This window comes from Prionailurus viverrinus, chromosome B1 (assembly GCF_022837055.1).
Source record: "Prionailurus viverrinus isolate Anna chromosome B1, UM_Priviv_1.0, whole genome shotgun sequence".
Taxonomy (NCBI): domain Eukaryota; kingdom Metazoa; phylum Chordata; class Mammalia; order Carnivora; family Felidae; genus Prionailurus; species Prionailurus viverrinus.
Genome location: NC_062564.1, coordinates 202,323,311 through 202,338,684, shown reverse-complemented (window position 1 = coordinate 202,338,684; position 15,374 = coordinate 202,323,311). Strand labels below are relative to the sequence as shown.

At 54.3% G+C, this 15,374-nt stretch overlaps 2 protein-coding genes across 3 annotated transcripts in view; one reads left to right on the top strand and one right to left on the bottom strand.

Annotated features, from left to right (window-relative positions):
- TADA2B (transcriptional adaptor 2B) overlaps positions 1-15,374 on the bottom strand; it is a 35,672-nt gene that overhangs the window by 7,987 nt on the left and 12,311 nt on the right. Inside the window, exon 2 of one of the 2 annotated variants that reach the window (XR_007151547.1) lies at positions 12,473-14,398. Coding sequence is in view for 1 of the 2 variants with exons in the window: in XM_047855834.1 (XP_047711790.1) it covers positions 13,406-14,398 (993 nt within the window). In the remaining variant the exon portion in view is untranslated. Of the gene's footprint in view, positions 1-11,927; positions 14,399-15,374 lie in introns of those variants that run through there. The other variant, XM_047855834.1, reaches the window with a different exon arrangement.
- GRPEL1 (GrpE like 1, mitochondrial) lies at positions 1,463-10,058 on the top strand. Its single transcript, XM_047855835.1, has 4 exons — positions 1,463-1,586; positions 4,122-4,284; positions 5,542-5,623; positions 8,403-10,058. Exons 1-4 carry the CDS (start codon positions 1,525-1,527, stop codon positions 8,747-8,749), a joined length of 654 nt encoding a protein of 217 aa, XP_047711791.1. The 5' UTR covers positions 1,463-1,524; the 3' UTR covers positions 8,750-10,058.

Here is a 15,374-nt window from a genome sequence, read left to right as displayed (position 1 = left end):
CACAGAATCTGAAGCAGGCTCCAGGCACTGAGCTGTCAGCACAGAGCCTGACACGGGGCTCAAACCCACAAAACAGGCAATCATGACCTGGGCCAAAGTCGGATGCTTAACTGACTTGAGCCACCCAGGCTCAGAACAAACCAACTATAAAAAAGACACGTATAGTTCCTTTGCTCTAGGATGATCCAAATAAGGTCCACACATCCATTTAATTATGCTTTTAAGCTTTTATTCCCAACAGTCCTACTTCCTTTTTCCCCCTCCAGCCCTTTAATTAATTAATAAACTGGGTCCTTTTTCCATAGAACAGCACACATTCTCAATTTGGCTGTTTGCCTCTCCCTGCAGGTGTCACAGGCTCGGGCACAGCGCACACATTCATTCAGCATTACCAATGCTTCTAACGAGGGCAGAGCAAAGAATAGAGGCTTGGTCCTCACAAGTGTGAGGACCCCCTGGGAGACCACAGGGCCAGCCCTCCAACTGACGGGGTGCCTGCAGGCTCCGGCCTCCCCTCTTGGCAGACAGGACTGCGGGCCAGGAGTGCAGGAGCAGGAGCTGAGCCAGGGCTCCTGGGGGCCCCTCGCTGGAGGGACAGCAGCCAAGGGGTGTAAGAAAAGCCGCACCTCCACTTCAGGGCATGTGATAAAGCACCAATGGCCTTTGTCAGGCTAATGGCAACGTTCGGATATACGAGCTTTAGCGGAGTCCCCAAGGTATTCCTAGGTGCTGTTCTTATTGTTATAATTTGTGTTTCGTCCCGAGGCAAGCGAAGGTGCAAAGAAAAGCAACATACACGCGTATCTCCGTCCTCCACCGTCCACACGGTAACGCTGTCACATCCGCCTCCCAGGTTCCGGCACCCGCCCCACCAGGTGTCCGGGACTGAGAGCGCCCGCCAGCCCGCCCCCGGTCCTGCCCGCCATCCCCACCACGAGTCCGCAAACGGCGGGTTTACGGCGGCCCTCACGTCCCCGCAGGTGCACAGACTGCGCCCCGGCCCTCAGGTGACGCGCGCGTAACGAACGCCTGACACTCCGGAGACCCGCACCGCGCTACACCCGCCCCCGCCCCCAGGACGAAGGGCAGCGGAAGCACAAAAGGGCTCGCCGGTCGCGAGTCTCTTGGGCTTGAGCAGTGCACTTCCGGAGCCCCGCCCCCCGAAGCCTTTTCCCCGTTGGCTCTACCCTGGACCACGCCCCGCCCGCGAGCGTCTCCTCCCACAGTTCCCTTCACCTTTCACCTCCTCACCTTCTGCGGCTCCGTAAAGCCTAAGACCCCGCCCACCGAGAGGGGAAGCTGAAGCGTGGGAGAGCGCTCAGCAATGACCCACAATTATTGGTTAATATTTTATGTCCATCAGGAGAGAAGCGGTTACGGACTGGCTGCAGGGAAGTAGTTGGGCGGGGAATCAGGCACAGAATCTACGCGAGTGGCCAGGCCTCCGAGGGGGCGGGCCAGCGGCCTTTACGACTGCCTGGTGCGTGCGCAGTGACGGCGGCGGCGGCGGCGGCGGCGGCAGTCATGGCGGCTCGGTGCGTGAGGGTGGCGCGGCGTAGCCTCCCGGCTTTGGCACTGTCTCTTAGGTAAGGGGCGCCCTGCTGCGGGTGGCTGAGGAGGGGCGTGGTCCCCAGTGCCGCTCCTACTCGGGCCGGCACCGCGCCGCCGGCCCTGCCCGCCTCTGGCCCGGGAGCTGGGCGTGCTGGGCCCGCGGTTCGCCGACGCGGCGCGCGGACCAGCCGCGCAGGGCCTTCGTCTCGGCCCGGCTTCCGGCGCCGATCCCCAGCACTCGCGGCCCCGGCTCTGGCCCCGCGCCGGAGGCCGGGTCGCTAGCAGTATCGGGCGTGCGTGCCCGGGCAGCGCCAGGCCGGGCCCACGGGGGCGCTCGGGGAGTTTGGTGGCGGTTCCCGGGCTTTTTCCACTCGGCCCCGAATTCCTTCTCCACCTCGGCCTTTTCCGGAGTCTCAGGTCCGAAGTGCCTCGAAGCCCGCTCCGTCGTGGAGCGAGGAATGTATTCAGACAAGTGCAGTGACTCCGCAGGGAAGGCCTCAAGAGTCGGTGCGCTCGCCTAGTTCATTATTGTTATTATTACTTTTATGTGTATTTACTTGGAGAGAGAGCGCGAGCGGGGGAGGTGCAGAGAGAATCACGAGCTGGATCCTTGCAGAGCCGGAGGCGGGGCTCGATCCGACCAACCGTGAGATCATGACCTGAGCGGAAATCAAGAGTGGGGAGATGACATGACTGAGCCGCCCCGCGGGCCCTGTTTTCTCTTCTTCTCATCCTGCAGCTGCTGTTTCTTCAAAGTCCTACCTCATAAGTTAGTTTGGGAAGTAGTTAGCATCTTTGCTGTAGGAACTGCTCAGAACCAAGTCATTTGCCAGAGGAGCTGCTCTGGGCCAAGTGGAGACTGGGCAGAGCAGGACCTGCACTCTTCCTTGGAGGAGCTTTTGCACGTGGATGGGAAGCCCCGCGAGTGGGGCGAAGATTACCTACAAGGAAAGGGGATGAAGGTGCGATTGCCAGCCTGATAAATTATGTAAAACAAAACAGGGGAACAGAGAGCGGGGACCCGCCTGGATTACCTGAGTAAAAAGGCATTTCTTTTTCTTTTTCTTTTTCTTTTTTTTTTTTTGCTCAAGTAGTTTGTGGTTTTGTATTCAAATTCATGGCCAGGAAAGCGATCAGCAAGGTAGAATTCATTGCTGTCCTTGAACTACTTTTGTGGAAAGAGGCTCACGTGGGGGTGGGGGTGAGAGCTGAGTAGCCGTCATGGCTCTAAGAGCAACTAAGCTCCATGAGGCTCGGTCTCGCTCTCTGGAGACCCGGATGGGCACGGACTCGTCCCTGTCGTTCCCCTGCCACGCCGCTCCCCGACCCTGTGTGGGCTGAGCCACAGGAGTCGGGACCGCGGAGCAGAGCGGAACTGCAGAATGACTGCGACTTTCCCACCCAGGAATCAGCACCACGGAAAAATCAGACCGGCCTCACCACGGCACACTGAGCGTTTAGGTTCTGAGCTGTTTTAAATCACAAAAATAAAACACGAAAGAAAGGTTAGTGCGGTCCTCCCCCTAGTCACCGTGGGTCCTTCCATTCTTCTCCGGGCCTGAGACACAGCGTATATACACAGGATTTCCGGTTCGTCCTTAGAAAGGGCGTCACGTTTTCCCAGTTTCTCAACGTTGCATCTGTTACCGCACAGTACAGCTGTAGCGTGTCCCAGAGAAGAGAGCCGGACGTTGTTTTTGGTGGCTGCGGAGGAGTCCATGTTGTGGAAGCGCCAGCTTATCCAGCGATGTCCCCTCTGACGAGTGCTCTCTTCCCAGCCTGCTGCTGTGCTGCCGGAAACCTTGTACGTGTGTTCTGCGTACTGACAACTCTCCGGTTCATCGAGGCAGTTAATCTGGGAAGAAAACTGACTAGAGTTTATTTTCAGATTGAACTGCGGCACAATTAAGAGCAGCTCTTAAGAGAAATCTGTGTTGCAAAATTTGGGAAGAAATCGGAGTTTTAAGACCATTCTGTCATTCATTAAAAACTTCGTGACCTTGGGCTTGTGACTTAACCTTTTTCCTGTGGGGGTCAGATTGGATAAGATCCAAAGTCACTTCCAGTATTCGTTTCAGAGCTCTTTGTTTCCCCCTGTATATCCCTCCGCTTCCCTACCTCCAATCCAGACTCCTTATGCGTAACTCTTAACTGTCCTTTAGAGCCCCTCTGCACAAAGCCTTTCACGGTCTTCCATCTCCCCAAAGATAGAAACATTTTACTCTGAGCCTTCCGGAGCACGTGGTTCTTCTTTTATCATGTTTAAACCCAAAATTATAGTACCTTGTCTGTAGATACCTTTTTTAAACGTTTCTATTTTGAGAGAGGGTGTGTGTGCACATGTGCAAGCAAGTGAGGGCAGAGTGGAGAGGGAGAATCCCAAGCAGGCTTTGCACTCTGAGCGCAGAGCCCGATGCAGAGCTCGATTTCACGAACAGTGAGATCATGACCTGAGCCGAAATCCAGAGTTGGGCACTTAACCAACTAAACCATCCAGTTGCCCCTCACACATCTGACTTTTAAGCAGAAAACCCACAGTCTTAATTCATAGCGTTGTGGACTTATCTTAGATCCTCTCCTCGGCTGTTGTGCACGGCTATGAAACAGAAGAACAGTGGCCAGAACCTGGAAGAGGACGTGGGTCAAAATGAACAGAAGACAGATACTCCCTCTACAGAGAAGATACTCCTGGACGAGAAGGCCAAGCTAGAAGAGCAGCTGAAGGAGACCGTGGTAAGGTGGCACAGGCTCTTGTGGGGAGTGTGGTCTGTTGGACTGCAGGCGAGGTTCTTTGGATAAGTTTGGTCATTCGCCCGTTGGGACCTATAGCAGCTTCTTGCTGAAGAAGGGACTAGAACCCAAATCCTGTGTGGCTCTGGTTCTGGCATGAGAATCATCTTCACGCGCCGCATAGGTTATACTGAATTAAGACTTGAGATGGTCTTTACAGGTGAGGAACACTCACTTTGGCACTTGAGCTGGGTCTTAGGGGAAGACCAGGGTTGGGGCCAGAGGTGTGGTGGTTGCGCTCTTCCAGGGAGGCAGGGAGTTTCATGAACTAGTTAGAAGGACTGATGGTTACTTCACATGAAGAGGCATAGGTGGCACAAATCTGGACCTTTAAGGATTTGCAAATGATAATATCAAACACTATATACTGGCTCTGTTCTTACCACCTTGTGTATATTAATCCTCACAACACCCTGTGAGCCAACCGTTAGATCCCTGGTTACAGATGGGGAAACTGAGGCCAAGAAAGGTTAGGTGAAGTTCCCCAGGTCGCTTAGCTACAGAGTGGCAGAGCCAAGGTTTGAGCCTCCAGAGCCGGCTTCTTAACCACGGCACTAGAACCGCCTGCAGATGGAAGACAGGTGAGGGTAGAGGCCCCGGAGTGACTGAGCCCACGTTAAAGCAGGAGCGCTCAGTAGATGAGCACGATGACGGGGAAATTGGAGAAACGAACAGGGCGCCATTGTTCAGTGATCGCTACCCAGCAAATGTTGGGATGGAGCCACGTCTGGGCAACGTTCAAAGTATCGAAGGTTCGCAGATGGGGTTTTATCTCCTCGGTGGGCTGTGGTTCTCCTCAACCCCTCCAGGTGTGGAAACCGGGTGCGTCAGCCCCAGCCAGCCTTCTAGGATCCCCTGAGGTTGGAAATTGTGCCGAGGAAGTGAGTGGTCCTTCCCTGATGGGTGATGAAACCATCAGAGCCACGAGAAAGTAGATGTTTTTCCTCGCCCTTTCCCAGCTGTGCACACGGGGGCAGTATAAACGCGAGGCACCTTGACATTTTCCTCTCCACGCATTGAAAATAAGGACACAGGTGTAACTTACTTCTGCGTATTAAGCTGCACTGCCTGTGGTCTAAAATCCCAAACATGATAAATGTTATCTGTGTTTTGACTTGGAATTTGCTAATGTCAGATTTGCTCTCGTGAATTTGTTCCATGATTCATTCGTGTAAATTTCCTGTTTTTTTCTTTTTTTAGGAAAAATATAAGCGAGCTTTGGCAGATACTGAGAATTTGCGGCAGAGGAGCCAAAAATTGGTGGAAGAGGCAAAATTATATGGTAACTTTAAACACCATATGATATCAATCCTAGAGAACTGTGAGGTGGGGAAGGTGGGCGGAGTGCATCTGTGGGTATCAGACAGCAGAATCCGCCAGGGTGAGGCAGTGGAGAGGCTGCTGGGTGCATTCTCTCTAGTTGAAATGGGTCAGCAGTAAAGTTGTAAGGAGCAAAAGTCACGGTTGTAACTCGCACTAGAATTCTAGGTGTAATCCCTCCAGTAAGGAGTGTGCTCACTGCCCTACTGCGTGCAGACCTTGGTTAGCCTGAGGTTGTCTGAGCCTGCAGATAATTCCAGCAGGTCGGCCTCCCTGATGATCTTTCTTTAGCTACTTCAGCAGTAACCCATTAGAAAGATCTAAGCTGTCTGCACTGTCAGCATTTACATACTCGTGTTACTGTCCTTCCCATTTTCCACTCGAGGTCATTGAGGCTTAAATGACTCTCCACGCGTCACGGAGCCAGTAAACGGTGGTGGTGTCCGTTGAACAGAAGGCTGCAATTTGAGTACTCGCTGAACTCTTTTTACGGAACCGGCAGGCAGGCATCATTCTCCCACGTTCTAGAACCACCTCGGGCTCACAGTGAGACATTAAATACTTTGCCCAGGGACACACTGTAGGTACACGGTCAAGTGGACACCAAGATCCAGATCTCGTGCTGCCACACCGAACAGATAGCAGATCTCTTCTCAGAGTATTTTTTATCCCTTTTGGTGGTAATGCCGTTCGTTGACTTCTTATCTGCCTGGCCTTCAAATGCCTGGGTCCTTCAGGGATTGGGGCTAGGCCTCCCCTCCTGTCGTCGTGCTCCCCAGGACACTCGCCCTCCAGTGGGTCTGAAAGGCATCACGCACAGGTTCTTTGTGGCTCGGACATTTCTTCTGAGTTCTACTCCTGTGTGTCCTGTGTGTGCTCCCCGTCTTTACCTGGATGTCTCACAGGTATTTCGATTTTCCCTCTATCTGTGCTTTTCTTTCTCATTTTAGTAGATGATTCGGTTATCCATCCTAGTGCTTATTTAGATCAGTAATCTGAAGTTACCCTTTCCTGTCCCTTGTCCCCACGCGCGTCCCGTCCCATGAGTGGTGAACGGCTGGTCTCTCATCCGTCCACTTCCCTCTGCCGCCTGCGCCCTGGTCTGAGCCAAAGGGATTTTAAAACACAGGCATACCTCACTTTACTACGCCTCGCAGATAATGCAGTTTTTTACAGATTGAAGGTTTGTGGCAGCCCTATGTTGAGCAAGTCGTTTTTCCAACAGCATCTGCCCACTTCATGTCTCTGTGCCACATTTTGGTAATTCTCACGACGTTTCCACCTTTTTATTGTTATGTTTGTTACGGTCTATGGTTACAACCCGCCAAAAGCTCAAATGATGGTTAGCGGTTTGGGGAAAAAATATTATTTAAGGTATGCTGTTTTTTTATACATAATGCTATCTTACACTTCTAGATTACAGCATAAACATAATTTGATTTGCTCTGAGAAACCACAACATTCATTTGATTCTCTTTTTTGAGATGTTTGCCTTACTGGGGTGGTCTGCAGCTGAGACCGAAGCGGGCCTGTGCAGCTGAGACACATGTCCACCCGTTCTGCTAACCCATCTGGAACCTTCCTCTACTCTGGGCCCGCCTCTTCCCTGTAGAGTGGCCGCTCTTCAGTCCTCAGATGTTTAGATAACTTCAGGCCTTGGCTCACAGACCTCTCCCCTGACTCTCCAGTCTAAATGTAGCCCCTTAGTAGGATCTTTGCTCAGCGCCCTGGAACGCTCCTTCTGGGGGTGTGGTCTGTAATCGTACTTGTCGCCTGTGGGATTACCTGGTGCCGGTCTCTCAGACCGTCCAGTCCGTGAGGGCAGGCAGTTCCCCAAGAACTGGCACAAGCTTAATCCACGATAGACGCACGTGTTTTTATTAGGTAGGAATTTTTAAATTCCATTTTACTTGTTTATTAAGAGTTTGAGAGCGAATGTGTACACGAGGGCGTGGGAGGGGCAGAGAGCAAGGGAGAGAGAGGATTCTAAGCAGGCTCTTGACTGTCGGCACAGCCCCGATGCGGCGCTCAGTCTCACAAACCGTGAGACCGAGACCTGAGCTGAAATCAAGAGTCAGGACGCCTAACCGACTGAGCCCCCCAGGCGCCCCTAAACTCCATTTTAAAGCAGGAGGGAAAGTGAGAGGAAGTCAGACGCAGGGGTTGCCTCCTGCAGAGCCAGGCACGGGATGCCGCGTCGTGCCCCGTCAGAGCCGTGGGGGAGGGAGGTCCCCGCTCGAGCGCTCCGCTCACCCCCAGCTTCGCTCAGCATCTGACACGTTGTCCTGAAACCGCACACCGCCCGCTGGGATACACCGCCTTGGATTTTGCGTGCCTTTTCTCCTGTGTTGTTTTTTCTGTTAGGTGACGTGAGGTTAAGGCCCGGGGTGCGTCTGGGGGACTTTGACCCAGCGCGGCCGCCCCCGCCCCACTCGGCCTGCGGTTTGCGGGCAGTAGCGGTGACGTCCGCGGGGTGATGTGTGCGAGCGCGGGGTTTCTCAGCCCGGGCAGCACGGCGGGGGGTGCGGTTCTGCATGTCGTTAGCTGTTTGCCTTCGTGCCCAGTTAGCTCTGGTCCGAACCCAGAAAAGGTTTTTGGTTTTTGTGGGGTGGGGGTTTTTTTTCCCCTAAACATACCATGAACATTCGAGGACAGGTGAACGGTTTGCAAGGCTACCGTTCAATAGCTTGTGCAGCGGTGGGCGGGGAATGCAGATGACGAGGTCTTTCCACCTCATCTAGGCATCCAGGGCTTCTGTAAGGACCTGCTGGAGGTCGCAGACATCTTGGAGAAGGCGACGCAGAGTGTCCCGAAGGAGGAGGTTAAAGACGACAACCCGCACCTGAAGAACCTGTACGAGGGCCTCGTGATGACGGAGCTCCAGATCCAGAAGGTGTTCACGAAGCACGGCCTGCTCCGGCTGGACCCCGTGGGGGCCAAGTTTGACCCCTATGAGCACGAGGCCTTGTTCCACACGCCGGTGGAGGGGAAGGAGCCGGGCACGGTGGCGCTGGTCAGCAAAGTGGGTTACAAGCTACACGGGCGCACCCTGCGGCCCGCCCTGGTGGGGGTGGTGAAGGCGGCGTAGCGGCCGCCGCAGGGCTGCCCTGGGTCCTGTGAGATCGTTTGCTGTAACTCCTGAAAGGTTGGCTCATCTCTTCTCTACTTGTGACCCTTTCCCAAATCTTGTTGGAAAACTGTAGTAACCGGCGGCTAAACACAGAATTCAGCCGGTTGCACAGATGTGTGAATGACCTCTAATTCGGGAGTCTGTTCATTGATTTTTTAATACACCTTTAATAGCCCCACATGCTTACGGAACAGGCCGGCGGGACGCTACTGGAGCCTAGTGTCACGGGTGACACGAGCTCGATCTGCTCGCGGCCTGGTGATGTCCACGTGTCGTAAGCCAAGTTCGTGTCTTCAGGAACCACGCTGGCCACCCGGCTGCCCTGTGGCGCACGCTGTCCCCTGTGCTCGGCCCGCTGCCTCCATCCAGTGAAGGGAAGGCGAGGGTTTAAGCACGTTCCTGCTCGGAACAGTTCCACGATGCCCTTGCTGGAGTACGTGGGTTCGTTTATAGTTGGTTACCGTCTAGCTGCCGTGAGTGGCCTCCGGCTTTTCTCCGGAGACGGGAAGTGAGCACGAGCACCTGAACAGCCCTCACCACCTTATTTTGCCGGTAACTGAATTTGACAAAATCGGTCACTTTTGCCCTGTTTCTTTCATCTATTTGTAGAAATGTCCAGATCTGTAGTAGCTAGTTACTGATGGCCTGGAGGTTATTTTCCCTAGTAAGGTGGACTTTCTCAGAATCTGACCGCTGCACGCTTGGTATATTTGAAATGTTAATGTTTAATTTTTAAATTTTATTTAAGAGGATTAAAGCCCTAATATGTTTTATTTTCCTACTTTCTGATAACTGTTTTGTGTACTTTGGTGGAGGGGATCCACCTACTAAGTGTGACTTAGTCTTCCCATTCTCTGCTCAAATCCCAAGGCCGTGTACTTGGCCCACGTCTGCACACAGGTCAGCTTCCCTCTGGTGCAGCCACAGGCTGGCATGTAACCGGGCCTCTGCTGGGGGCAGATGTCTCCACCCACAGACCTGGGAAGGGGAGCAGGAAGGGGACTGCAAACACACAGGAGCTGCAGCAGAACACCTCCCCTCCGTTCCTCATTCACATGGAGGGAAAAGTGGAGCGAGCGACGTTACAAACCAGAGAGAATCCAACCTTCCACTGCCTTTGCTTCCAGGAGCTATTTGTAGGAGTCAAGGTCAACACTGTTAAATTCATTTACTGCATATAAAGGTGGGGCAATTTATTTTGCTTGTAATTTTGAAAGATGTAGGTAATATTCCCATAATTAAAATTTTAATTTATACCACTTCAAAACATTCTCTTTTCCTTTAAGCACTCTTAAATTACTTGGTCAAAAACTTGCCCCAGAACTGCAGTCAGTGTAGTACACTGAGAAAACCCAGCTGGGGTCACAGCTCTGCCCTTTGTGTAGCTGGGAATATCTCGGGTCACCTTCCTGGAACTCCTCTGTAAAACCAAAGCGGCATAAGTGACTCTCAAACGAATTTCTACAAACGGGTGCAGCCCCCTCCCTTGTCGACTGGAGCTGGAGCTGCCGCTGCTGAGAGCTGAGGCCGAGAGGTGGACGGCTGGACTGCGTCTCACCACAGTGTCGCCACCAGTGGGGACACATTTAATTACATGCCTGTTTACACTGGAAATCAGATCGGTAACTGCATTCTCCTGGGGTTTGCGGAACTGCAGGCTGGACGCGTTCAGTGCAGACCATCGAGCCGGCACAGTCTGCTCACGAGGAGCCTTCGCGGCCTGGCTCCGGGCTGGACGCACCTCATGGGTGAACCGCCACCTTCAGGGAAAGAGGGCCGCCTAACAAAGCAAAGTTAACACTTTGGAGGGAAAACTGGTCTGACACAAGTGCTGAGCTAAAGCCTGTCCCACGCTGTCCCCATCCTGACTCCGTAAGCTGTCTCACACCTGCAGCTTGAGGAGCACTGACACCACTTTGTTCCCAACTTGTGAATATGTAAAAGGTGATAAAAATTGTAGAGTTCGGGGTTTTACACATTCCTGGGATGTCGGCCATCCGGAAAACATTCTTTTGAATAACTGGATTATCTAACTTTCTTGGCTCAAAGTCTGTTTAAATTTTGAAAACCAATTCCATGGGATTATGGGGGCTAATTTTTCAGGAGCATTACATATGGAAACTCAAGGACTCTGAGCCAGCAGGAGCAGTAAGGACTAGCGTGACCGTAACAGCTGGAGTTGATGGGGTCAGAGGCAACCCATGATAAAGTCACTTTTGCTCATAACACATTGTTGTATTAGTACTTTAGCGTAAGTTAGGCATTCACTGTGTTTTAAAACAGTCAAGCCTAGGGGCGCCTGGGTGGCGCAGTCGGTTAAGCGTCCGACTTCAGCCAGGTCACGATCTCGCGGTCCGTGAGTTCGAGCCCCGCGTCAGGCTCTGGGCTGATGGCTCAGAGCCTGGAGCCTGTTTCTGATTCTGTGTCTCCCTCTCTCTCTGACCCTCCCCCGTTCATGCTCTGTCTCTGTCCCAAAAATAAATAAACGTTGAAAAAAAAAATTTAAAAAAAAAAAAAATAAAAAATAAAACAGTCAAGCCTAAATAAATTCTTCTTACTCTCTGAAAGATACATACACTAAAAACTTGCATAAGCACAACATTTCTCATTTGATAGCCCTTGGCCTAGGCCACACATTGACAGGGATCCTTTGCTTCTTAAGCTTAAGTCTGGCAACCTCACCAAACCAGGAACCGGATGTAGAACATCCAATGAATGCCAACAGCAGAGTAGCTAACAGCTTGCATCCCAGGCACTTGGAAGACTCAAAAAAAACCTGCTCTAAGGGCCCCAGCCCTACAGTTTCCAAATCTCCAGGGCTGGGCGGGACCCAAGGGTCCGCAATTCCAGCAGGTTCCCAGGACAGATGCTGCTGGTCCAGGAGCTTCAGGTGAGAATCACTGGCTAAGACTCCCGTCAACACTAAGCACCATCTTCATCACTGCTCCGTGGTAGATGGCACTGCCCTCTGCCAACCATAGTTACCCTGCGGGCAGGGGGGTGGGGGTGGGGGGGACGATGCAGAGGTGGCCTCGTGAGTAGTACTACTGCTCACTGGTTTTTTCCCTTCTGTCCACAGAGAAGCTAAGGGAGCGCTTTCTGCCAGCATGCAATGTACTTTACAACTAAAGCCACATACAGTATATTTGAAATGTTTTATTTAATGCTGAAAAATTTACCCTGGGGGACAGGAGGGTGTAAAAAGAAAGGAAAAGGCACCGTAATTAAGTCCTTGGAAATGATGAGGGTCTTTTTTTCTCTTGTCTTTCAAATAACTTCACTTTAATGTTAACTTCAAGCCCAAACATTCTGGAAGGTCAAGTCTCTTGGTAGCTATGGGGGCAGGAGAGGCAGGATGAGCTCCAGGAAGAAGGGGGTGCTGGGGTCTGCGGTCACTCTGACTCTAAAGCAGGGTCTTAAGACATGAGAACCAACCCTGAGCAGCAGGAAGACAAACGACCCAAGTTCCAGAAGGAAGGTACCGTGTATATCCATGAATGAGGGCCCTGGGCAAAAGCCGAGGCGAGCAGTCCAAGACCGGGACCCAGAGGAGCAAGGCAGGGCCTCGCCCTCCAGACTCCTTCCTGCTCCGCCAGACCCTGCTGTGTGAGCAGCCCAGTCCAGCCGGCTGGTCTGCAGAGCGCCGGCCACCACCCGAAGATGCTTAAGCCAAGCTAGCACAGTCAAGGTCAGTTTCAGCGGAAAAAAGTAACTGCGACCGCGATGAAAATCCTGGAGAAAGTGTACTCCAGAACTCAGAGGCGTAAACCTTCTAAGACGAGTTCTTCCGAGTAAGACGCGTCGCAAGCATTAGAGCAGCAAGCAGCAGCCCCCTGAGCGGGCTCAATCCCGGCACCCATGCTAACCCTCCCGCACCCAAGCTCCCCCCGGCCCCTTCCGCACACAAGGGAGCCTGCCCAGGGCTCCCGTGCCTGCCCCAAGTGAGCGGAAACGGGGCAAGGGGCGGTTTCCCGACTTGGGAACTACAAGCTGGAACGCCACGCTGCCGACAGTCAAGGAGAAGCTCATCCGGACCCTGCTCAACCCCAGAGTCTTCCTCTAAAGCTTATGTGGAAACTTCCCGTGCTTCTCCGGCCTCACTTCCCACCTGCCCCACCCTGGCCCCCACCTAAAGTGCCGTGTGCTGGGGCCGTGCTGGGGTGTCCGCGTGGGTGGCCATACCCCCCCTCCCACCTCCAAGGGAGCCCCCAGCACCAGCCACAGGTCATGTCACAGGGTAAAGCTGGCAGCTGGCGGGCGGAAAGTCGCTCCTCTTACCCACAGCACGAGTGGCGTACCAAAGGGAAGACGCAAAAGGAAATTACCCAATCTCATAACCCCAGACTGAACATAAAGGCCAATCGTCGCCTTAAGGTATCACCTTAGGACTACGTTAAAATAGACCTGTATCGGCGTCCCCCATGATCCGACGTAAAATCGTTACTATTGCTTCTTTCAGAGGACCACGAACAGAATTTATAGCCTAAAAGAAAGGAACTCAATTTGCTTAAAAAAGAGCAACAACGGGTGGGGGGAAAAGCGTTTCCGTCCCCCACCCTCACCCCCGGCCCTCCTGGCTCCCGGAGCCGCGCCCCGACTCTCCACGCTGCCGCTTCAGGAGGCGTCCCTGGAGATCCAACCACTTTCCGTGAGGAAATTTAAAATCCTTTTCTTTAGCACTTTGTCCAAATAGCTAGGCAGGCGACTTTTGGAGGGGATCCCCTGTCGCTTCTGCAGGTGGTCTTTGATGATGATCGTCTTCACGGTCACGTAGCGCGCGGGGCTCAGGTTCAGGGAGCTGCAGAGCACCTTCTCGCGGTCGGACAGGAGCTCGAAGCCGGGCAGGTTCTCGATGGCCGCAAACTCGCCGTCCTTGCCGTCCTCCCTGCCCCGCCGGGCGCCCGCCGCGCTCTTGTTCTCCTTCCGCTTCTCGCGCTTGTGCCGCGCCGCCTCGTACTCGGCCGACTCTTCCATCTTCGTGATGCCGTTGCGCCGGTAGCGCTGCAGCTCGCGGATCTTGGCCCGCAGCATCTTCTCCTTGTGCATGTTCTCGAACAGGTCGTCGAACTCCTTGCACGACATGAACTGGTAGAGCGGCCGCAGCTTCAGCCGCAGCTCCTTCTCCTCCTTGGTGATCTTGCGCTTGGCCGGCCGCTCCTTGTCCTTCTTGTCCTTGCCCAGGAAGGCGGGCACCAGGTTGTAGTCGCGGGCGATGTTCTTGCGCCGCTGCCTCTCCCTGAGCTTGCGCACGTACATGTCCACGTGCGCGCGCTTCAGCTCGATCTCCACGTCCTCGTCGTCGTAGTTGACCGAGAGCCCGCTGATGAGCGTCTCGGCGTCCTGGTCGTACTCGATCTCGTAGTCGTCGCGCAGCGGCATGTAGCCCAGCTGCTGCTGCTCGGCCACCGAGATGTCTAGGGGAGGCAAGGGGGTGGTGAGGCTGGGAGAGAGGGGCCCTCCGCTGGGGCACGTGTGGTCGGTCACCCGGTTGGGGATGGTGTCGGGAATGCAGGCTTTCCCCAGGTTTCCGTGGATGTACATGCTTACGTAATGCTCCATCACCTCCTGGGGGGTGCGGGAAGCTCCAACGTGAGCGGCCATATCTTCCTACAAGACAGAGGTCACAAGTTATTCCCAAAGTCGGAGTGTCGGGCTCGGGGCTTGCACGGTTCGCTGAACATTTTCACAAAGGTGGGCCTGGACCGCTTCCTGTCCACACCTCCCCTACCCCCAAAGGGCATCCGATGGCTCCTCCTTGTCAGCTGGGCCCACGGCAGGGATGTGGGCACTAGAAGGAGCCGTCAGGGACTATACGGGCAGGGATGACCCGGGCAGGCACAGCTTGCCGGGGCTCACTGCTGGAGTCGGCTGCACGCTGACACCGGAACCCCCCTCTCAGGTCCAGACTTTGCTCTCCGGGGTCCTTGCAAAGGACCAGCAGAGCCCACTGCAAACCCTGCACTCTCGGGGCCAGCGGACTGTCCCCCCTCTGTGAGCGGAACAGGACACGGGTGGGCAGTGGCCACAGAGCTCCTGAGGTGCCCTGCCTCTTCCCAGTGCGACCAGAGCTGCCCGCCCAGGGCTCCCGACCACAGGAGGGACCCTGTTCCACGGCACTGCCCGCCTCCAGGGCCCCCGGGGGGTAGGGAGGTGGCAGCCTGTCCCTTTCCTAGGTGGCGGTGCAGAGGACCAGGTAAGTGCCTTTCAAAGGGGTGGGGACCATCACTGATGACGGCGTCCACAGTTGGGTAGTTAAAATCCGCCCGGTGCTGCGAGCACTCACTCCCACAGAAGGTGACCCGTGAACACAGGGTTATTAACGAGAGGAAATTATACAGCTCCCCCAATCTTTTCCTTCTGCCAAGAGGCCTCTTCCTTAGTCAACCGCTAAAGCCACTTCACAAAGTAGCTGCCCGAAATGCGCACTCATTCACCGGCAGCCACTCGGCCCCTGCCTCCAGCCCCCACTCACCCTGCACTCTGCTCTCTCGGCTCTGGCGGCCGCCAGGGCCCCACATCGGCTGCTCTGCGCCCCAGTGACACCCCTGCAGGACCGGGGTGGTCTCTGCACCCCCAAAGGCCA